The 24,499-nt window shown below is 45.4% G+C and overlaps 2 protein-coding genes across 5 annotated transcripts in view; one reads left to right on the plus strand and one right to left on the minus strand.

Moving 5' to 3' along the window:
* Nucleotides 1-21,877, plus strand: part of LOC119442658 (2-oxoglutarate dehydrogenase-like, mitochondrial) — a 77,540-nt gene extending 55,663 nt beyond the window's left edge. The window contains exons 10-13 of the mRNA XM_037707622.2: nucleotides 1,636-1,763; nucleotides 4,603-4,781; nucleotides 14,272-14,343; nucleotides 21,611-21,877. Coding sequence (XP_037563550.2) covers nucleotides 1,636-1,763; nucleotides 4,603-4,781; nucleotides 14,272-14,343; nucleotides 21,611-21,862 — 631 coding nt within the window. The 3' untranslated portion in view covers nucleotides 21,863-21,877. The remainder of the gene's footprint in view (nucleotides 1-1,635; nucleotides 1,764-4,602; nucleotides 4,782-14,271; nucleotides 14,344-21,610) is intronic.
* Nucleotides 1-24,499, minus strand: part of LOC119437313 (2-oxoglutarate dehydrogenase complex component E1) — a 565,962-nt gene that overhangs the window by 352,304 nt on the left and 189,159 nt on the right. The gene's annotated exons all lie outside the window — the stretch shown is intronic.

The following is a 24,499-nucleotide window of genomic DNA, read 5'->3' on the forward strand; positions in this document are numbered from 1 at the left end:
CTGAAAAACTCAAGTTGCAGATGACCACTGCATTGCAGCAAAAAACGTAATTAATTAATAATTGATTTTATTTTCGTTTGCTGTAATCTTTATATTGACGCAAACAGATGAGGCTATAAAAAGAAATCACTACGACCACAAAACTAGGTAGGGGTGCTGGCTGTTCTTTCGCCTCTCTTATGGGGGCATGCCTCTGGCCTCTGAGCACAAAAGCTCCTCTTCTCGCTTTTGTACGCCCGTGAGCAGCCTTGTCGCCCTGCTGCCTCATTTTGCACGTTGTTCTCGTGGTGCAGGTTCCTCACCTCGGTGCATCGTTGTTGCCGCACCCTTTTTGTTGTTCGCGGTGCTGCGCTGAACTAAAGCTGAACTAAAGAAAAAAGACATTGCGCAGTCCCAGGTTGCTCGACCAGCGTCATCAGCACACCAGAGTAACCGGAATCCGTGAACACAGAACATGTAGGCAACCGTGGAGTGTGAATACGTAGGCGCTTTGGGCTCTTACCATTGGCAGTGGTGTTACGTCAGTGGGTGAGAGAAATGGGGACAGAAGATCTTGCAAAATTTGGGTTGAGGACATGTATTCTTTTTCTTGTATTTTGAAGTTTCTCGGCTGAATAACTTCGGACTGTGTACCCCTATCGCTGCCACTCTTGTTGCATTCATCTCTTCAACTGTCTGTCAATATACCCAATCCGCGACCGAAAAACTTTGCCTTCAAAGTGTTCCGAGAGCCCCTTTAAGTTCAGTGCATGTTGCTTCAACCCACATTACCATATAAAGCCAACAGACAATGAAGCCGCGGAAAGCATAGGGCAACTTAGCTGTGGTTGAAACTGAAATGTAGCAAATACTGATGAAAAGATACCTTGCCACCAGTGGGAGCTGAACCCACAACCTCCACATTGCACGTGCATTGCACTACTGATTGTGCTACGGCGATGGCTAAAAATCTGGCCACCATCTTGGGTATTTATGTTTACTAGATCTACACCTGGGAGGCGTTAGCCAGCGCCACTCAGGGCCATGGCGGGCTGATATGCTTTTCGTCTTCATTGTCTGTTGGCTTTATATGGTCATGATTAACAAAAAAAAAATCGAGCCCTTCGGTTTCCCTTCTACTCTCGTTCATTCATAGTGAGGGTCTCGCATCTGGCTGCCTTGATGCCATTAGTTAGCATACGAGAGTTTGTTAGCCACGTTCCTGCGTGTTATGCGACGCCATCGGGCAATACAAGGATGGTCCACATTCGCCTACCAAGGCCTTGAGTGGCGCTGGCGAACACTCCTAGGTGTAGATCTAGTAAACATAAATACCCAAGATGGTGGCCAGATCGATGGCTGTCGCCGTAGCACAATTGGTAGTGCAATGCACGTGTACTGCAGAGGTTGTGGGTTCGGCACGCACCGGTGGCAAGTTATCTTTTTGTCCACTTTTATTTCCCTTTTCTTCATTATTTTATACATTTCAACCACAGCTAATTTCCCCTATGTTTTCCTTGGCTTCATTGTCTATGGACTTTACATGGTTGTGTTTAACAGAAAATTTAGCCCCTCGGTTTCCCTTCTCTTGTTCAGACCACATTTTATTGTTCGGTGTCTTTGAGGCTTTGAGATAATCTGCCCCTCTTTTGATAGTCACCGGCATCATGTGCTGCACAACCAGACGATCGACAAGACGACCTACCGACCCCTGTGTCACCTTTGGCCAGACCAGGCACCCTACACCGTCTGCAACAGCTCCCTATCCGAGTATGGCGTACTTGGTAAGGCCTTTTATGTGTGATTTTTCCCCCCTATATATTTTATATGTGCGCTTGTATGTTGTGTGCACTGCTCAGATGCTCTTATAGTTTGCAGTCTGTGCATGCTTGATCGTAGAGGCATGAAATGAAAAATTGTAATCCACCTGAAAGCTGCACAAATCTGAAGGAAAACCCACATGGGTTGTCCTGGTCTGGAAGCTCAACCTGGGACCACCCTCTTTCCGGGGAATTTTTTGGGTGGTCTTTTCTCGTTCAGATGCACGTAATGTAAATTTTCCAGTTGATCTGAAAAATTCGGACCAGAAAGGGTTAACTCTTTCATTACCGCTGGAAATGTGCTCATTTTCGGTCCTTTATGTTTTAAAATTTTATTTCAAGACATATTTGAAACCTACGAAGTGATCATTTTAAAATTTTCTGGAATTTTCAAAAATTGCCTGTTGCAGATAACATAATTTTAGTCCTTGAGCTGGATTATTCAGAGAGGCAGACATTACTTGCACGAGACATCGGAACATATTCAACTAATTAAAAATTCACTAATAAACTTCTTAATTACTTTGCAGCACATATTACAGTTTACGAATTGTAGCCGGTGAGTTTGCAAAGCGTATCCACTTGTAATGAATTTCCAGAGTGATACCAGTATGGAAATATGCACCATCAAACTCACCGTAAAAGTGCACTGTTTTTCCACTTAATTTTTTAACAAAATGCTCTTTTATGAATTGAGGCGCGAAAGTAACTGGAACGCCCATGTATTTCATCCCACACTTTCGGGAATATCTCGAAACTGGTGTCATCCTGGAGATGTGGTTCAAACTGAAACGTAGAAAATAATGAGTAAAAGGGAAATGAAAGTGGACGAAAAGATAACTTGCCACCAGTGGGAGCTGAACCCACATGGTCACGATTAAAAAAAAAATCGAGCCCCTCAGTTTCCCCTCTTCTCTCGTTCATTCATAGTGAGGGTCTCGAATCTGGCTGCCTTGATGCCATTTGCTAGCATACGAGGATTTATTAGCTGCGTTCCCGCATGTTACACGACGCCATCGATCCAAACAAGGATGGTCCACATCCGCCTACCAAGGCCCTGAGTGGCGCTGGCTCCACTTCATTTCAAGTGGATACGCCTTGCAAACTTACCAACCGCAATTCGTAAATTGCAATATGTGCCGTAAAATAATTCAGAAATTAATTTGTGAATTTTTGTTAATTAGCTGAACATGCATTTCGATTTCTCATGCTAGTAATGCCTGCCTCTTCGAGTATTCCAGCTCAAGGACAAGAATTAGGCTGTCTGCCACAGGCGATTTTCAAAAATTTTGGAAAACTTGGAAATGATCACCCACTGCGATACATAAAATTATGACCTGGTCACACGTTGTTTGAATGGATGTATAGCAGTAATAATTGCGCAGACAATTTTTCAGAATTCTTATGTGAAACTCCTAAGAAGCACCTCAAGGAACACGTATAAAATTAATAATTTACTATTTTTAGTATGAATACTGAGAGCAAAAAAAAAAAAATCTGTAATGTACAAAATATGCCCCTGCTTTCTAGTTCCAATGTTTTGTAAGTCAGATCACGCAATAAGAATTATGAAAATTTGGTGGTGTCAATACTACACATAGTGATGCCCATGCTTATGTGGGAAAATGTGAAAATGAATGTTTCTATTGTACAGGGAGCATTTGTTTTTACTCATTGGAACAGGCACCTGGTTTGTTTTTTACTGAATTCTTTAGGTTCGCAAAGCATTGGTTGTCAAGTCAGGGAGCATGCAGAAGCCACCCCATACTTGATTGTGTTCCATGAGCTGTTCTGTGCAATCAAGCTGGTCTGTTATGCCTGGAGTCTCCACGTGCTTTGTTCAATTCCTGTACAGTACTAGTGTACAGTATTGTGGACTATTGCACAATATTGTACAGTAATGAATACGGTCATGCTTCGGTCGAAGGTTGGTCTGAAATCTTGTTTGAGTGTTCCTGTTTGAGTGAAAACCCCACACGACAGGAAGGATTGCTTGTAATAAGTTGTAGATGTGCTGTCGAAGCACTGATGGATAAAAGCAATCCACGATAGGGAAAACAAAGTTGCACTTGATATTAGTCAAACACAATTATCAAAATAACACGCACATGCACTCATCTACCGTTGTTTGAGACATCATTCAAACAGCTTATATGTTGGAACAGAAAATTGACTACCTCAGGGAAGCTTCTGTGTCTTTACTGCTGCTGTCATTTAAAAGTTATGGTGCCTAGTCGGCCAAAGTGCAAATTTTGCATCTTTTTATTGAAGTGTTAGGAGCACTGGAAGCTAGTTTCAACGGTACTCCCAGTCAAAGTTCTATTTTTCCAGACTCGACAATCTGCCAAAAATTGTCAGATCGGGCGATTAGTTGAAGTTCAGTCATCATTTCAGATGGTGCATGATGTTGCTAGTAGAATTCTAACAGAAGTTTATAAGAACGCGTTGAAAAAATGTTGATCAAATTGATCAATTTCTATAGGCGTAGCTATGAAAGAGTTAATGGGAACTCTGAAATAGTAGTAAAACAAGTGGAATTGCTACAGTTCTTTAACTTCATCAGAAAAGGTCTCATAGGAAGCATCAAGCAGACGTCTCTGCATAGAAAGATAGTCTGCAGGCCTTCTTGCCACATCTTGGTGGCAATTGATGGTGTAGTGCTCTCTGTTTCCTTTAATACTCGATACTGTCCATACATAATTTCATTAGTTTCCCCAGTCTTCTTGCGTAGATCTTTTCTTGTTTTCTGGTGCTATTTGTTCTCTGTTCTTTTGATTCCATGAATTGCACTTTTCCGCCTCAGGCTTTGAGCTGGGATTCTCGATGACCAACCCCAATGCGCTGGTAATGTGGGAGGCCCAATTTGGGGACTTCATGAACACAGCCCAGTGCATCATCGACCAGTTCATCAGCAGCGGACAGGCCAAGTGGGTCCGGCAGAGTGGCCTCGTCATGCTTCTGCCTCATGGCATGGAGGGCATGGTACACAGCACTACTTGTCCCGCATGATTGTTTGTATTGAGTCTGTGCCTTTAGTTCCTGTTGTATTGAACCTGCTATTTGCTTACAAGATTCAACTTGTTCTTTTTCCTCGGCTCCTCCAAGCGAAGGATAGCACCACTCCTTGAGTGAAGCACAGTATGGTCCACTGTTTTAGGGGAACATCAAATTAGTACAGTAAAACCTCGTTGATACGATCCTGTTGCGTACGATTTCCCGTCGCCGATGTTCGCGATCAAGAACACAAAAAATTATCCAGTGCAGTTAGGCTACATTTTTTCTGAAAACAGTCTTTCAGAACCAACATTCATTACATCGCCAAACTACGATTGTATGTTTTCCGGCCACTAGATCCCATGTGAACAAGAAAAGGCACGAGGCACCCGCAATCGAGAGCAGCAAGCGCCCGCCACGGCAGCTTAAGACTTTCCTGTCCTCAGGAAAATAGGTAACTTTTGGGTAGTCTAGTAAACAATTTTTTTACTGCTACAGCAAATGCTCGATATTAGAATGTATCAATTTGTAGAAGGAATGTACTTTCTAATAGTATTAATTCAAGCAAACTTAAACAATTCCTTGAAAACGATTATTTCATGAAAAAATTTTAACCAAAACGAGAAAACTCCATAAAAACATTGATGCTGCTTTGTACCAAGAGAACATAAAAAAATTTCGAAATATACATTTTAAACAACAAGGCTATATACAACATTCCTGCAAAGCTTTCTATCTGCAGAAGTTTTTATATACAAAGAAAAATGTTAGCCGAAGCGGCTATCGTGCCAGCGTGTAAAAGCCGCTGCAGCTCTTACGAACCGCTGCACAGCACAGTGTAGCGCAATGCCGAGATCCAGTCCTGGCCTTCTTGCACAAGACTCCACTCTTTGTGCCTCCGCCGCCAGCAAGTGGTCCTGCCAAAACGACGTTGACACTTTGCAGATAAGAACTGTGACCTTTAGAACACACCGGAGATCTTTATATTTGAGCGTGGCAGCGACGAAACAGTTCGGAGTAGAAAACGAAACTTGCCGGCGGATACCTGTCGACGTTTCGGGGCTATTTGACGCACTTTCGCAGTCCGGGCTGAAGTCCAATGAATCAAAATCATCTTCCGAGTCTGTGCTGCTGCCACCATCAAGAAGGAATCCGTCGAAATTTGCCATTTCCAAAGGACTGCTGCACATGACGTCGATGCCTTGTCAGAAGCTGCAAGCGGTCGTCACGCCTGACTAAAGGGCACTTTAAAAATTTCCCCACGGTGAAAAAAATAAACACGAAAGCTAAACTAGAAAATTATGTCCTCTTATGTGCTGGATGGCGCTAGCAGTCCGAAAGTGCTCCGAGCGCAGTAAAATTTGAAGTTGAAACTTTCAATAATAGGCTATCGATGGGTATAGGCGCTGACAGGAATGTGTTAAATTGATAGTTGAAGTGGCGCTCAAGTCTGCAGGTGATCAGCGGGCAACTACTGTATGCCAAGTTCGTCTGTGTGCTCGCATGTGGATAGAAAGCTCTAGACTGCGTGAATCTGCATGTGTGAACACTGAACTCGCATATTTGATGGGATCAGCATGCCTTCCAATGGCTAATCGGCCCAATCATCAGGCATGCTTCCGTGCTATCCACACGCGCTGATTTTGTTGTTCTCTCTGTTCGTGTAGCGCTAATCATTTCGATCGGTCCAGGCAACCTGGTCAAACCTTGTACCGATAAAGGTCACGTACCGTGGGATTGTTGCACATGTCAAGGCACTGACTACCACTGGGTAGTTCACCGAAGGTACCGATATTCCAAAAATCTAACAGTACTAAATATTCGATATTGAATTACTGAAGTGCTCACTATTCGATTTGAAATCAAATATTCGAGTATTCGCTCACCTCTAATCTTGACCTATCTATTTCACGCCACACGTGGCGTAGTGCCGTTGGAAGTGTACTGCACGCTTTTAATAGGCAATAAACCAAATGGACTGGTGTTCCCTGCTGCAGTCAGTACGAAGTGAGCATGTTTCATTCTGCGTGCATCATATTCCGTACTCCCTCACCAATTCAATTTCGTTTTGGTTTCGTCTCACCGTCTCAAAACACTGCACAATAGGCAAATGACAACGTGAGTTTCTCGGGCCTTACCAGCTCGATGCGAGTTGGCGTCATCTTGCGCTGCAACGTTTCTCGCCAAGTGGGCACATGAAAGCTTCCCACCAAAATACCCCATCCGAAGAAGCTGCAACCATGTGGCATTGCACCTCAGCCAGTTCTTTGACTCCCTCGATGAGCTCTTGTAGGCACTCCTTGTGGAACTCAAACATGCTCAGGGTCAGAAAATGCGTGGACTTTCTTAGCTGCTCGATCATTGCAAACACATTCCTCTTCCTCTGCACCAAGTTAGTTGTACCCCACTGGTACGCCATCCTCGAGCTGCTCAAGTTAATTCCCTGAGAAACACAAAATCCGATTTGACACAGTTTTCGACGAAACTGCAGGCCTTTAAGAGCTTCTTTGTTAGCGTCAAAAGCCAGAATCGTCAGTCCGAGTAGCTGTAAAAACGCTGCCTGCTGGAGTTAAGCGCAGCGTCGTCGTACTCAGACTCCATGTGCCGCACAAAAGAGCACGCCTCGATACTTGAATAAACGGCCTGGTAAATATGAAAATGGCTGTGAAAGTTCAGTGCAAGCGTGAGGCGGTGCATCACTGTCCAGTGATCGGAAATCAACACTCGTTGGAAAGTTGCATTTGAATCGCTGTTCGTGCAGAAGCAACCCACGACCCGGTGTTTCGCAGCCGAGATGCCCACATTTTAGGTGCATCACCTGGCTTGAGCGCAGGTAGTACATGAAAATCAGAGGCGAGAGTTAGATGACCAAGCTTGAATGACAATGATGCAGTGATGACAGTGCTTTGACTACAACGGCATCGCAAACACGCGCCTATATCCAGCAGCTCAAGTTTGTAGGCACTGCCAGCACCGTGGCATATGAGGATGGACGGACGGTGCCTGAAGTTGGCAAAGAATGCTTTGCATTAAGAAAAACTAGTAAGAGTAGCTAAAATACATGAAACAACAAAGCAACACGACAGAGAAGATATACAGTAAAACGTCGTTAATTCGTATTTCACAGGGCCGAAAAAAATGTCTGAATTAAACGAATGTCGACGTGGGTATCAAGAAAACAATAAACAAATGCTTACTATGTCTACACGCTTTTATTTACTGAATGAATCAGCAAATCCTGTTTCTATTTTGCGCAAAATCACTGCTAAAGCTGCACTTCTCGTCATCTCGTCACTGATTAGCACTCACAGTGGCGGAGGCCTCGCGACTTCACAGTGCGTCCTGAGACACGCTTTTCATTAGCGAGCGCTCATCCCAATTATTTTTTTGCCAGTATCGCCAGGTCGCCGCCCATCGCGATGTAGATGACGCTCTTCATCCTCGACAGCTTTGCCCTAAGTAAAAATGAAACTACTGTTTGCCACAACCGCAGCTGTTGTCGTCGCGATCATGGACGGCGACCTTGCGGTTCTGAAGGCTCGCGGCCGACGCACACACCGAGTCAAAACTAAACTACCATTTGTTGCAACTGCAAATTAAATCGTGGTCGCTAACGACGCGATGATGGATTGCCACTATGCAGCTATGAAGGCACGCAGCCGATGGGCGCACCGAGCCAAACCGAAACTACTGTTTGCTGCAACCGCTGTGGACGAAACTGCGGCCGCCATCGACGTGATTGTGAATGTCATGAAGGCACACAGCCAACACGGTGCTATGCGCGGCAGGAAATGCAAGAATATAGGCTTTAAAGGCACAAATAGGCATGGAGTATTGCAGCGTTGCTGTCATTCCCGTACGATTTCCACTGATAACTATGGCAATGCAAACTCCGCCGCTTTGTTTCATGGGCGCTAACGCCGTTTTAGCTCTTTTGCGTCGCACATTTGCAGTGCTCGCTGAGCTCCGAGAGTCGTCCGAATCAACCAATGTGCGGCCAAATACGTTCGAATGAATGAGTTTCATTGCATTAAATAATGCATACGCTGGCCGGGGCCAAAAGACGTGTCAGAATGATACGATTTTCCGACTTAACGAGGGTCGAATTAACGAGGTTTTACTGTACAATCAAGGATCAAGTTGGGATTGATGCAAAATGATCATCTAATTTTTTTCTGAAAGATGTGTGGTCAGAGCATGATACTGTATCGACAGGTGTGAATTTCAAGTAGTTATAGCGTCTCAAAAAAAAAAAAGAGCTCGTGCAAGTCGATTTTCGGTCGTATATGCGTGCAATTGGATGGGAGTGATTTAAGCGCCGTGAGACTAGGTTAGGTGGTTTCAATAATGTGTGCCTTGATTTCAGATGATAGTATACGCCATGAAGAAGATGTACCGTACTTTCCGGTGTATAAGGCGCGTTTCTTTTCTGAATTTTTCGTCGGTGCGTCTTTTATAACGGTGCGACTTATGTACCTTTTCTTTTTTCCGGGAAAACTGCCGTCAAAAACATATTCGATGTTATGGCCACGCGAAGCGCGCTGGTTGACTTCATTGCTGCGTGTTCTGTGCGCGCTATCGAGGTGCCAAGTTCTTCTCGTGATCGAGTTCCCGAGCGCCGTGCGATGAGGACGGAGCAGCAACGCAAGCGGCGGCAGGTCGACCGTGTGTCGGCCGACCCCGAATTTGTCGCATCTGCAGATTGCTGTCAAGATACAGCGCGCGCCGCTGTGCAAACTACGCAGTTGCTACCAGCATACAAACCGCCTTCCCGCTTTCCTCCCTTGTGCGCGATTCGGCTCACTGTCGGACGCTTTCACTTGCACATACAGAGTATGGCGCACGGGGACGATGTTATCGCCCTTTATCGCCCTTGGACTTTATACGGAACATCGTGGCAACCACGACGACAGAAATGCGCCTGGAGCGGAAATATATGGTACCCTTACTACAGTGAGCTAGAAGCACCCTTACGCTTGCGCGTGACCCACGTTCATGGAAAGAAACGTCACAATATTTTTTTAATCGCTTACCGAACGAAGAGGTGCGTCTTATGCATCGGTGTGACTTATAGACCGGAAAATACGGTAGACAGACAATGTAAAGACGCAATTGGAGTGTTGGAAGGGAGACAGTGTTAGAATTGTGATGCTGGTTTCGGGCGAGTATGGTGAGGTGATAAAGCGAGTGACGCAGTTTTGTATGGCTTCCAAGTTAATTGTCAGATAAGTTTGTGAGGGATACCAGATTGATGAAGCATATTCGAGCTTTGGACAGATGAAGGTGATAAGCTAGTTTTTTTTTATTTCAATGGATGCAGACTTCAGATTGTGTGGGAGGTACCCAAGAGTTCTGGAAGCTTTGCAGCAAATAGTGTTGATGTGCAGTACCCAGGATAATGGTGTCATATGAATGCCAAGGTACTTGTAGGAAGTTCCAGGGCTTACAGGGACAAAATAATATTGTAGGTGTGGTGAATGATGTCACGTTTATGAGAAAATGAGATTAGTTTACATTTTGATAAGTTAAGGGGCATAAGCCATTTATTTCACCAGTATCATCCTGTAGAATGGTGTTACCGTCAGTGCTCGGGATGGCTGAGTATACTACGCAATCATCTGCAAAAAGTCTGTTTATTTTTAATTTAGTAGGGAGATCATTTATGTAGATTAGGAATAGTAGCAGCGATAGGCTATCGCCCTGTGGAACTCCTGATGTTGCATTAGGGAGTGGTGATTGGTGGTTATTGGCTGAGGTGAATTGTATACAACCTTTAAGGAAGTCCTCAATCCAGTTAATTAAGTTAGAAGGTAAGCCACAGCAAGTTAATTTTACGAGTAGGTTAATGCGGAACACAATCACATGCCTTTTCAAAGTCTTAAAAAAATGTCGTATATTTCAAGATATCCAAGGAAATTAGTATGTCAGGGGGAAACTCAGTGAGTTGTGTTCCACAAGAGTAAAATCATATAAATGCATGTTAATAAGGAAAAAAAATTCATTTTTTCTGAGTGATTCATGACATTGAAGGCTATTACGTGCTCTAGGAGCTTAGACGAGATTCAGGTATCAGAAGTTGGATAGTAACAAATAGGGCATGTGCGATTGCCTGATTTGAAAAGGGGGGGTTATCTTAGCTTTTTTTCCAGTTGCTTGAGGATCCGTTTTATGCTTCAATGTTGTGGAGCAGACACTAAGTTTATTATTATGCAACTTCAGCTCAGAAATTTCCAAAGAAACCCAAAAATCTGTACTGAAGCTCATCAACCACTCCAGCAAAGGGGACTTTCTGGACTCAAGGTCGAGTGTGGTCTGTGGTCATGTGATAAAAATAAGGTGAAAGTGTGGACTTAAACTCCGCTGCTATATGGCTGTGAGTCTAGTCCATGTGTGTGTTCTCGCGTTTGATCGCCGATAGGTGGCTCGTCGCCAGCCATTTTGCCACTCATCGGTGAATTTTTCTTGCAGCCGGACACGGAGGTGGTAACCGCCACCGCTTTGTCGGAAGCCTGTAACTAAAGTTGCAGTTTAGTGCTGCGTCAATACAGGAGCAACTTTGCTCGCAGCCACCATGTTTGTAGTACATTGCACGAGCGTATTATGTCCAAGAAGTTGAGTAGCACATCATGCGACATCTGAAATTTAGGTTGCCATTAACATTGATTTTAGGGGTAGGTGTCATTGCTGCCGGGAAGTCAGAATAATCGCAAAAGTCCGAAAAACAAGCCATCTGAAAACTTGGTCACCGACTGCATTTGACACTTTTGCTACCATAATACATATCTTGAGTCGCATGCAAGCAAAAATTTGCTTTGTTATAACCGATGCCATGTCAGGTCCCACGTTTTCAGTTTCGTTATTTCATTTCATTTATTTACTCTCAAGACTGAACAGGCATTACAGAAAGGAGTGGCAGTAGCAAAAAAATGAAAAAATGGTTAATGAGGCAGCACATGATCACAGATAGCCGACTTGAACACATCACGGTCTGTAATAGTGATGATGGAGGCGGGAAAGCGATTCCAGTCTTGACTTGTTTTCGGGATAAAGGCTTCGAGGTATGCATTGCTTTTACACTGAGGCACCCCAACCTTCATTCGATGATCAATACGGGATGACAAATGGCTTGGGGGCGAAAAAAGTGTAATTTTTAGGTCATTATTAGTGTAGTATATTTTATGAAACAGGCATAAGCGGGATATTCGACGTCTAGTAGAAAGGGGAGGTAGCTCAAGCTTTTGCTTCATGCGAGAAACGCTCGCTAAGCGGTAGTAGTTAGAGAGCCTTACTACACCATCAAAATAAAGCATGGGCAACCACATTTTTTTTAGTATGTTATATCTGATAATTTGTTATAACTGTTTTCACTATATCAAAGTTTGACTGTACTAGTGAAAAGATTCATTTGTTCTGTTTATCGTCACTCCTTGTCACATGTTGTCATTGCAGTAATTCATAAAGTTCTTTCGTGAACCATAGTGGACATTGTTATAGTGCACGTTGCACATTGTTATACACTTGTGCTGTAATTTAATGGCGATCTATAGAACACTATCTTTTAACTCATCAGCCCTTCCTCCCGCTATTTGATTATTGAATAGTGTTCTAGACATCACTGCCTTACAGTTAAATTGTGAGACATTTCATTGACAACATGAATTTTTATAACATAGTGCAACTTCCTGGTGCTAAGTTCTTTATTTTTCCTCAGTGTACATTCAACCAAGGCATATTAACTCTAAAATTTTAAAGCAGACTGTTGTTCCATCTAGCACCATTCTCTGCCATATTTTTCAGCAATCGATACAAACTGGAGAGATTGCCAAAGTCATCCCCATCTTCAAATCCGGTGTCAATGCTTGCCTAGTAACAATTGTCCCATATCTCCTACAAGCATACCATGTATGCTACTCGAGCACATTATTTCATCATACGTTACATCTCACTTGGAGCTAAACAATTACTTTTTCTGTAACCAGCACAGCTTCCGCAAAGGGCTTTCTTGCAATACACAGCTCATCAAATTCACAAACGAGCTTTTCAATAATGTGGATGGACATTTTTCAGCAGATTGCATTATCATTGATTTTTTCCAAGGCGTTTGATCACGTAGCCATTGAAGATTAATAGCTAAAGTGTCATCTCTTAACATTGATTCTCTGATGGCCTCTTGGATTAGAAACTTTCTGTGTTTTCGTAAGCAGTTCACCGTAATTAATAACATGTCTTCCCCTCTCACTGAAGTGATATCTGGATTTCCACAGGGGAGTGTCATTGGCCTTTGTTATTTTTCATTTTTATAAACGACTTTCCTTCAGATATCACATCATCTATTAGCCTTTTTTTGTGGGCGACTGCATAATCTATTGCAAAATCTAGTTACCATCAGATCATATCGCACTGCAGCAAGACCTCGATCGCGTAACAACCTGCTGCTCAGCTTGGCTGATGACCTTAAATGTTGAGTGTAACGAAATGACTATTACTCGAAAGCGATCAATCTCTACGTTTGAATATTTCCTTGATGGTAATCATGTCCATCCAACTTCATCTTACAAGTACTTGGGCATCCACCTCACATCCCTCCTTTCTTGTTCTACTCATATTAGCAAGATAACAGCAGAGGCGTCTCGTATGCTAGGTTACTTAAAGTTCAATCTTCGCGATGCCTCCCCCCCCTCCACGCGGAAGCTCGCCTACCAAACATTTGTACGTCCTAAACTCGATTATGCATCTCCCATATGGCCTCTCGAACAAGCCTATCTAATCCGATGTTTAGAATCAGTTCAAAACCGTGTCGCACATTTCATCGTCAGTGACTACAGCAGACATTCCAATGTGACTAGAATCAAACAATCGCTATCACTTCCTTCGTTGGACTCGCGCAGAAACATTTCACTTGTCTGTCTGCTCCACAAAATCATCAACAGGAAACATCCCTCTTCATTGCCGCTTCTTAGACCTTATCGCTGTTCCTGCCGTTTGCACAACAGCCTCAATTTTCAGCGTCTCTATGGTCACACAAATGCATTTAACATATCTGCATTGCCACATGCCATTGTATTCTGGAATAATCTTCCAGATAATATAGCCAACGTTCAAGATACCAAAAACTTTACGAAACTGCTGCAGGCGCTGTTTCTTCAGTACTAGAAATGTATTCTTGGCTAGGTACAGCTGTTTATACAGATTCATAACCTTATGCGTCGTCCTTAACATTGTATATTTTATTTCTGTGTACATTTTGTGTTTCTTACAACCATGAGTTTGTCTTTTTTTTTCTATTTTACATTGTCTTGATGGCTCTTTGTAGAAACGAGAATTTCTATTCCCCCCTTACACAATGTTCCCACGTGAAACCCGTGAGGTACCCATATAAATAAATATATAAATTCTGCTGTGATGCCCCCCTTTTCCTTGGCTCCCTACTCCATAGTGCCCTGTAAAGTATTTCAGATAATTTTTTTTATTTGCACAGGGTCCTGAGCACTCAAGTGGCAGGCCTGAACGTTTCCTCCAGCTCTGCAGTGAAGAATCTGACGTCTTTCCGGTGAGTACCATTAAGGATTCACAATATACCGTACAATTCTCATGTAAGGGCCAAGTTGGGCTTCTTGCTTTTTTTTTTTTTTTCATGTACCCTAAAGGCTCTTTTACAGGCATTACATAGGGGGTTGAAAAAAAAAAAAGCAATGAATGGACAATATACATAGCACCACAAGTAAAAGAAAGAAATCCTACACAGAATGCAAGATACAAGATCACCAATACAAGATTGAGATGTACAAATACAAGATTGAATTGTACAAATACAAGTTTGAATTACAAGCTAAAAATATAGGTCATGGAAAGGCTTTTATTTATCAGTATGCATCCAGCACTTCAGTTTATTAAGAAAAGCATCCTGATTGTTCTCGGAAGCGATTTCAGCTAGCAGTCTGTTCCAATGATAGATGGCAAGGAATAGTGGTGACTGATGCATGAGTTTAGTACGAGTTAACTTTGGCTGCACTTTAAAACTGTGATCTAATCGGGGAAAGATGCGAAGGGCCGGTTTTATATGGGCTTCTGTTAATGCCGAGGGATTATGATATACAGTGTAGACCACTTATAATGTAAGTCGCCGGAGTCGCTAATATCCGCACTATATGCGGTACCGCACTACAGTCGAATCTCGATAATTCGAACTCGAAAGGGCCCGAAAATTTGTTCGAATTAACAAGACGTATTTTTGAAGTATTCGAGCACCATAGCATGATGCACAAACGATGCGAGTCGTGAAATATCGCGGCGCGCAAGTGCATAGCGAGCGCAACTGCCCACGCCGGCCAACGCTTGCTTCCCGATAACGGCAGAAAACGAAACTTCAGGGAGTGGGCGGCGCCGGCATGGCGATGGGCGCGCGCGCGGAGACCGTCGAAGGTGAGGGAGGAGGGCGGCAGGGAAGCGGATTTGGCCTCGGCAACTCAGCAGCTTCGGTGGCAGTGGCTTTGGTGGCTCCCCTCGCCCTCTCTCTCAACTCCCTCATAGCTCCCTCACCTTCGACTGCCTCCGTGCGCCCCCGCCGCTGTGCCGGCGCCACCGCTCCAGCCGGCCCGGTGGCGGCTTAGCCCACTCCCTGAAGCTACGTTTTCTGCCGTTATCGGGAAGCGAGTGTTTGCCGGAGTGGGAGCAGTTTCGTTGGCCGGACTGGACCTCCACCGCTGCATTGAGGGGTCTCTCCTAAGCTTTTGCTATATGGCAGTGTCGGAGCAATGCCGGTCGGAGGTGCCGCCGTGTTATTTGGCGCGCTCGCTGCTGAGAGCATTGTCGGTGCACGGTATGTTCGAATTAACTGTCACAAATGCTTTTGCGTTCGAATTACCTGGGATTGAATTGAAATTGGAACGACCGAGTAGTCAAATTGGTAGGCCCTTCCAAAGCTGTGACGATAGTATGTCCGCTTGAACAAGGTTTTCACGAATGAAATCAAGTTCAAAGTACTGATTTACACCACTGCAATCCATAGCCACGCGTGGTCATCACGCGCCTGCGCGAGACTGCACGAGATCACCACAATTGGTGCCGTTTTCTGTGGTGTGTGTCCGGTCGAACTGGCTGTGCCAAACAAGGAAGCGTAAATTCTCTCTCTCGAGAAGGCACATATGATCGCCGAGGCAGAAAGCAGAAGGAAAAAAGTTCGCAGTTTTGCCCGAAAGGCGAAGCATCGATTGCGATAGCAGATTAGTAGACAGCTATAGGAACTAAGGATCGTAGTTTAATCGGCCGTAAGAACTTGTAAACATTCGCTTACTAACTAAATTATCAAGCATGGTGTCACGCCCGCACAGGTAATAATGAACACAGCTCGCTCGACGACCGCGGAGCAGCGAGCAAATTGACCTCTGTGCCGTCTCTCGCTTCAACGCGAACTAAACGTCGAAAGCACAGCGCACACCACTCTACCGACACTAGTTGCACTTTGCCCACATCGTAGATCGCTTTTAAGATGAGGACCGTGCGGGTATGGCCCTTTTAGCCACCATAGCGCGGGCGCGCACTTTGTGCACGGTGCAGATTGCTTTCAAGATACGGCGGCCGCGCCGCAGCCGCTGTTCTCAACATGATGCCAACGTTTCGTCGTCTGGGGAAAATGACAACCCGCTAGACACAGTGACTCCGGCGACTGCTTTGAAAGTAATGGATGTTTTTGACCTCATCCTAAAAGTTATCAGAACCCACGACAATGACATTGAGATGGCTCTTTTAACGGACTGTGAGACTTCAGTAACGCCTTTGCTTGCCGTGAAGCGTAAGAAATCCAGGCTGACCCACTTCTGGCAACTTCCGGTAAGCGCAAGCTTGCCAAGTTTGCCGACTTTGTCATAAATATGCAATGAAATCGTGATATTTCAAACCGCTTCATTGCGACTGCATATGCCGCAAATTGAGTGTTTTGTGATCGGCCGGGCACACGCGTTGGGTTAGGTGTCAGCCGCAATGTACGAAAAATGCTGTAACAGCGGTGCGAAATGCATTCTCTCATGAAGTTGACACCTTATTGACCGCCTTCGGTACGTCTCAATCTTTGCCCCCACACCATCGCGAAAATTTCCCGGACGATGGTTTCAGTTTCGTTCGCGGCTTTGCCGTTTGGCGTACGTATATACAGTTAAACCTGGATATAACGAAATTGACAAATTCCCGAAAAACTTCGTTATAAAGAGGATTTCGTTATATGCAGATTCGGCATGAAAATTCGAAAAAGAAACGCTTGCCGTATTTACTCGATTCTAACGCGCCCTCGATTGTAACGCGCACCCGTTTTACGTTTTCATCGAAGCACTCATCCTTGGAATGTCGCAGCAGGTACTGGATGCGTGGACGTATGTCGTTTCCCCACAAGCGAGAGGCATCGGAAACGAACCGCGAGCGTCACGATGGCGTCGTATAGTGTTACAGGAGAACCCCGCTGTTACGTTCCCGGGTGCTGCGTTTTCCCGGCCGTTACGTCGTTTTCGGCCGGTCCCGGCACAGCTCCCATAGAACCCAATGCATTGGTAACCCCGCTGTTGCGTCGCAACTGTGGGACCGTTCCCGCATCATACGATGCGAACTGCCACCCCGTGCCAGCCCGAGTGGCCATTTTGACTTTTCATGTCGCTTAGCTTGGTGGCTTTACGATGGCATAGGCCGCCCAAAGTGCCGGATGCGACAACTATGACGTATTTTCGGTATCCGCCAGCAAAAATATGGCCCTTGAGATCCGTATTTGGTAATTAAAGATGGTGTCTATGACGCGTTGTGGCCCTAAAATTGGTTTTGGCTCATAGATGTTCCGTATAAAGTCCAAGGGCGATAACGCAGTCGCCGCGCGCCGTATGCTGTATGTGCGAGTGAAAGCCTGCAAGGGGAGCCGACGGCCGCGTCTAAATCTCGCGCGCACAAGAAAGAAAAGCAGAGAGGAAGCGCGCCTTCTTTCGTTGTGCACGAGGCACCGGCGAGGGAGCGAGGGACGGAGGTAGAGTGGGCGGCGTTGTACTGTACTCTGGCATCAACTGCGTACTGCGCGGCGGCACGCGGGCGCGCGGGCCGTATCTTGAAAGCGATCTGCATTGAGGCAGAGTCTAGGCAGTTAGGTGCGTCGGCGGCTCGTAGCTTTGTGCGTGCTGTGTGTTCTCGGTGCTCAGTTTGTGTTGAAGCAATAGACAACAGCACGAAGGTCACTTCGCTCGCTTCTGCAGCGGCGCTTCCACACGCCGCCAGCATTTGACAGCGTGTGTCCGCGCTCATCGAGTGTGATGTGTCCCAGCGTCTGCCATTCGCGTTGGCAACATCAACTGGAAAAGGAGAGTCCCATCTTGGCGGGCTAGGCCAGCTGCAGCAAGCGGTAGGATCAATCAGGTTGGAATGAATGGAGGGGGAAAGGTCATGCCCGCGGCGGCAAGATCGCCGGGTCGAGGGGTGCAGGCCTGCCTCGCACACGTGCGCTTGCTTCGCATTCCGCCGCGGCGAAGAAGGTGCTTCCGGTTGCTGCTCGTGCAAAAATGACAAAATTTGGGGCGAAATCTCTAGGTTGTCGGCGGGAAAATTTCGTTATTTCGAGGGGGTCTCCCGCTGCCACTTCGTTACGTAGAGGTCTCAAATACATGTGATTCTAGGGAGTAACGGTGGGGAATAGAAAAACTTCGTTATATCCAGGAATTCGTTATATGGAGGTTCGTTATAAGCAGGTTTAACTGTACACACTAATTTCGTGTCAACGAAGTTCCTCCACAACGAAATTTTTCGCGTGTCCTGTGAATTTCGTTGTAGCGGGACTCTACTATAAACCGGCAGTTCGAATTAAGTGTGTTCGAATTAACGAGATTCGACTGTATAAACAAAACAACAATTTTATTCCGATAGCAATTATACGGACACTCCAGGCGCATTTCTACCGTTGCCGTTGCTATTGCCGTGAGGTTACGTATAAAGTCCAAGGGCAATAAAATCGTCACCGCGCACAGTATGCTGCATGTGCGAGTGAACGCGTGTGAGGGTGAGCCGGTGATCGCGGCGCAATCTCACGCACGCAAGGCTCCGGTTGGGGAGGGGGCTGTACTCCGGGCGGCCCGAGCAGCTGAGCACTGGGGCCGCTGTATCTTGAAAGCCAACTGAGACGGAGGCGTAGTCCGCCGTGCACTGTGTTTTCGCGGCTCAGTTCGCGTTGATGTGAGACACAGCACCAAGGCCACAATTCGCTCGTTGCTGCTGCCGCGCTTCTTCACTCCAACATTTCAACAGCGAATATCCGCGGTCATCGAGTGAGATGCATGTTTGCTTGTGCACGCGTGACACCATGCTTGATAATGCGCAGAGAGTTGCGGCAGCATACGTGCTTTCGGCGCGTGGTGAAATATAGGAACCGAGCTGTTCATGCGCCAACAACATTAGAACGCCCCCGACGGCGCCAGACACGGCGGTTGCATCGTGTCGTTGGAGTAGAGACGCTGGTTGTTTGCCACTGTGACGTTGCGGAGCTCGACGCGCGCGTGTTACGTCGGAGTATACTGCAGCTTTAGGGAAGCGTTCGCCGTTTCGGTTGACTGACGAACTTCCAGGCAGCCGCATTTTAACCGGTATTTCGTTTCCTGCAACTGCACAATAAGCTGTTGCGCGTATACATAGAGTGCTATGGGAAAATTAACGGGAGTCTGAAAAGACCGTATTATATCCAGTCCTGCACTATAAGCCGTTACGTTTTAAGTGGTCTATACTGTAGTCAGTGAAAGTGAGATAACAGTGTAACAAAGTCTTTTTTTGAGCATGCATAAATTTAGAGATAATTTCATATCAGTTACGCTGTAGTAGCAAGAATATTTTTTCATGACAAATCTAGCAGCCTTATTCTGTAGCGATTTGAGTTTGTTGTTGAGGTATTCTTGATCCGAATTCCAAATGATAGCGGCACATTCCACTTGCGGTTGATATTTGCTATATTTGATGATAGATACAGCAAATATCAATGCAGTAATAAATGTCAAAGCATAATTTCTCTAAATTGCCCACAAGATGGCTGGTACTCTTGAAATCAAACATATATTTCTTTCAATTTTTCATTTTACTTCATGCCTTCAAAACACTCGAGCAGACAAATAATTTTTTTTTTCTAAGAAAGACTTTAAGAACGCAATTCGAACCCTAGGTGCAGTAATAGGCCACATTTGGGGAAATAGAACTTGTAGAGAATTGAGTTCACAGCTAGGGCATTTGGCGTAGAGTAATCCTTCTGCATTAATACTAAAAAATAACAAGGATTTAATTATGGAGTTTTTATGGGCCAAAACTAATACTATCTGAGATTTACAAATGAGTTCTCAAGTGTTAGAGCTATGATTAATGATTACTGACATGTAAAGTACCGTATACACTCATGTAAGGGCCGCACTTTTTAAGCATAGAATGCTTTTAGCCTCGTCGGCGACCTTCAAGTGACCTTGAGCCATAAGCCAGAGCTGTTATCCGGGCACTCAAACGAGAACATCCAGGCATCGTTACGAGAACCAAACGAGATCATCCGGGCAACCAGTCAAAAGTTAAGAAAATGTAGTCTCTGGCCCCCAACCCTTTGTACAGGACCGCATTACATACGCTAGTCACTGCCCAAACAAGTTACAAAATATATTGCTTCCGAGTTCTTCCTGATGTTCGTTCACAAATATCACTGAAGCTGTAACTTCTAGTATGCTGAAGTTTTATTTGTCGCTTCCAATAGCGACGTTCAAAAAGCAGATACAGGGCTCCATACACTTTATTGTCATGTTTTGGCACTGAGACAGGGTTCCCTGTGCTCTTTTCAGCGCCAGCAGTCTGAGTTCTGTGGCATGCATGACTAGGCCAACAGTGTGCGGCGCGCCGCGGATGGTTGTGTGGTGGTGTGGGGTGTGCCGTGCCCTTGCTAACATGCACTATACCCATTTTAAAATTGTGGCAAGTATCATCTCCAACCAATCCGCTTTGCCGGTAGCCATTTCATGCTTACATCTACTCTCGAATACGAGAGAGCCAGCATTTTTTTTTTTTCACAATTTTGACGAGGTGCAGCCCTTACACTGGGCGAAACATTTTGGTCAAAATGGTGCCAGCGCAGCCTTGACTTGTACACACCCCGGATCCCCAGATGTACCATTGCGTCAGAGATCAACGCGCAGCTCTTGCCATCTAGTAGTGGCACACGGAAGTACGCACCGTGCAACAATTCGCCGATGCGTGCGGACGGCATTGGGGCACCGAACAGGATTGCTTCTCCGTTGGAAATCATTTTTCAAATTTTGGGCTGCCAAGTTGGGGGTGCAACCCTTACACGGACGGGTATGTGCCCGAAGTGTGACATCGAAGAGCGAGTTGCTTGCTGCAGTTTACTTGACACAGGGTTGCCATGACTCGCTTTTCTTGCGCGTTTATGCGGTTTTATGCTGCGTACTACACAATTGATGGGTGCTATATTTAAAGGGACTTTCCTTAGTTCGAACTCCATTTTATTTAAATACATTTCCATTCCTCTTGAAGTTTCAATTAAACGAGATTCTACTGTACTTATCTGTGGCAAAAGTAAATGAAGCACGTTCCTGAGGTCGGGCTGCACTGTTGGGATTTTAAGGGGCGGGCAACAGCCATGCTTATGCATACAAGTGCCACAGTTGAAGGTGCACCCATTGTGCCTTCCGATTGATTCGAGTTAGGTTACGAAACCACATTCTTTGTAAATTCTGCACGCATAGTACAGCGTTCCATTGCTTTGGGAGGAATGAGTGGCAACCCCTCTCAGTTGTGGCTCTGCATTCTTCTGCTGACAGACCATTGATGAGGACTTTCCCACACGTCAGCTGAACGAAATCAACATGATTGTTGCCAACTGCACGACGCCTGCCAACTACTTCCATGTGTTGCGGAGGCAGATTGCCTTACCCTTCAGGAAACCAGTGAGTATTGGCATTGCAGTCATTCTTTTTTCTTTCAGCGGACTGGTTTCACTGTGCTCTCAATGGATGCATGTGGTTCCTGCCGGGCAACACGTCATCCTCTCCATTGCTGGGCTTAGACCCTAGGAAACCCCCAAATGAAGTGCTGAGACTGTACTGCTATTTGATAGTTTCATTAGTAATTTTTATTGAGGTTTCTGAACGTATGCTCCATGGAATGCTGCAGCAAGTTAATTTTTTTTTCTTTTCAGCCATGGCTGTCATTTACTAATAACAGCTAGTTGTTGCCTTTGTGGCAGTTAAATGGAACATACAGTGTTAATTGCTTTGTTGAGCAGTCAACTAGCCTTCTTCCTACGGGCCCTTATGTCTAAAAGAGACTGTTGTATGAGTTAAACTAGATTCTAGATCAGAACTGTCTTGCATAGAGGAAAAGAAACAGAGGGGCTGTTACTTGATGTGTGAACTGATCAATTGATTAATATCTAATGATTGATTTAACCTTGTGAAAGCATTTAGAAAAAGGAATACCTTTGGTAAAGACATTAACAAATAAGAGCAAGGAACATGTCTGGTGCATACAATGACCTGAACAAAACCAACTTGTAAAAATATATGCCTAACTTTTAATACTTCACTTTTTTTCCCTGTGTTATTGCGCTTGCACTGTCAAAGATAAGTTATGCTGTCATAGCCCCCATTATAGTACTATTTACAGTGGTTTCCCAATGGCTTCAAAATACGTAGTAGCTACCTGGCCACTGTGCTATCATGCTCTGCTAGGAACCTCTTTAGAGAGATCATTGCACACTCTGTAAAAGAAAATTTATATTTTGTTTTCAGTGTCATTCGCGTTTTATGAAGAAAATTTTTTACTAGGACCTATGCTGGACAGCTTGCACTAGCTTTGCTCATAACTGGTTTTTCTTATTGCTTAATAACTCGCCATAGCTCTACTGTGATGTCCAAATACTCCCGCATGGTTGCACTTCCTGTGTGCACTGCCATTCTGTGGCGGCAACAGAGGGGGAAGTGGTGGCGCTGCTATGTGCGTTCATTGTAAAGCAAGAAATAAGCCCTCAGGCTCACCTATATTCCTTCGTTGTGCAGGAAAATTCACTGTGTAGGTATCTTCGCTGTAGAGGCGTTCACAATGCACTTGGCAGATTTGGATTCGGCTGGGACATACGAAATATTTTATTATATCATACAGGTCATTTGTTGTAGCGATGTTCGACTGTATGTACTGCTATGTGTCTGGGTGCATCTGAGTCCAGAAGCAGCTGGTCTTGGCACCACAGATCTGGCCATGTCCTTGCATCAGGCCAGTGCTGGAGAGGTATTTCAACTTGAACATTGTGCTACGTGTAATCGTACCTCCAGCATAGATATCTTTTTGTATGTGTGTGTGTGGGGGGGGGAGGGGGGTGAGGGATGGATGGATTTTGATTAAGGGGTATGACAAAATTCAGAGATCTTCCCCTTTCATTCAATTTGATCTACCACGTAACTTGACGAACTCGTGCACTATTCTCATTTAGGTTGGAATTAACGGAACTCAGACATAAAAGCAAAATGTTTGTTCAAGTACACTCACATGGTTGCTGTTCTTGCACCTTTAGTTTCTATACATCTTTTCACCATCCACAGCTTCTGCACAAACACTCTTGGGTGTTTGTGCAGAACACTGAAGGGAACTTCTAAAAGCCTCGTTAGCTACAGTGAAAGCTCGATGATACGAATCTCACGGGGTCACGAGAAATATTCGTATTAGCCGAAATTCGTATCATCGAAACACAATTAAAACTACAGTCGAATCTCGATAATTCGAACTCGAAGGGGCCCGAAAATTTGTTCGAATTAAAAGGACGTATTTTTGAAGTATTCGTGCACCATAGCACGATGCACGAACGGTGCGAGTCGTGAAATATCGCGGGCCACAAAAGTGCCCACGCCGGCTAACGGTCGCTTCCCGATAATGGCAGAAAACGAAGCTTCAGGGAGCGGGCGGCGCCGGCACACAGGTGCGCCGGGTGCGCGCGGAGACCGTCGAAGGTGAGGGAGGAGGGCGGCAGGGATGCGGATTTGGCCGCGTCAACTCCGCCGCTTCGGTGGCTCCCCTCGGCCTCCCTCTCAACTCCCTCGTAGCTCTTTCACCTTCGACTCCGTGCGCACATCTCCGTGCGTGCCCGCCTCCGTGCTGGCGCCAGCTTATTTTAGCCGCTCCCTGAAGTTTCGTTTTCTGCCGTTATCGGGAAGCGAGCGTTTGCGGGCGTGAGCAGTTTCGTTGGCCTGACTGCGCCTCCGCCGCTGCTTCCCTCTGCTCTGCTGCCGCAGCGTGCAAGGTCAACATGTGACTAGAAAATAGAGGAGAAGGGTTCACTGCCATTTTATCCGCGTGGCTGAGACGTCGGCACTAGTGTGTGCTAGAATACGGTTGTCTAGAACACTCTAGTCGGCACGTAGACGCTTGTTCCGGCGCGATGCAGAAACGGCGACCTTGCAATTTGAGAGAGGGTGAAATTTCCGCAGCGGGTTCTTTTTTATTTTTTTCCCCGTTCCTTTGCAAGCGGCATTGAGGGGTCTCTCCTGAGCTTTTGCTCTATGGCGGTGTCGGAGCAATGCCGGTCGGAGGCGCCGCCGCGTGATTTGGCGCGCTGCTAAGAGCATTGTCGGTGCAAGGTATGTTCGAAGTAAGGTATTCGAATTAACGAGATTCGACTGTAGCTAAATTAAAGAGTCAAAGGTGACTCACCTCAGGCA

Source organism: Dermacentor silvarum, chromosome 1 (assembly GCF_013339745.2).
Source record: "Dermacentor silvarum isolate Dsil-2018 chromosome 1, BIME_Dsil_1.4, whole genome shotgun sequence".
NCBI classification, from domain to species: domain Eukaryota; kingdom Metazoa; phylum Arthropoda; class Arachnida; order Ixodida; family Ixodidae; genus Dermacentor; species Dermacentor silvarum.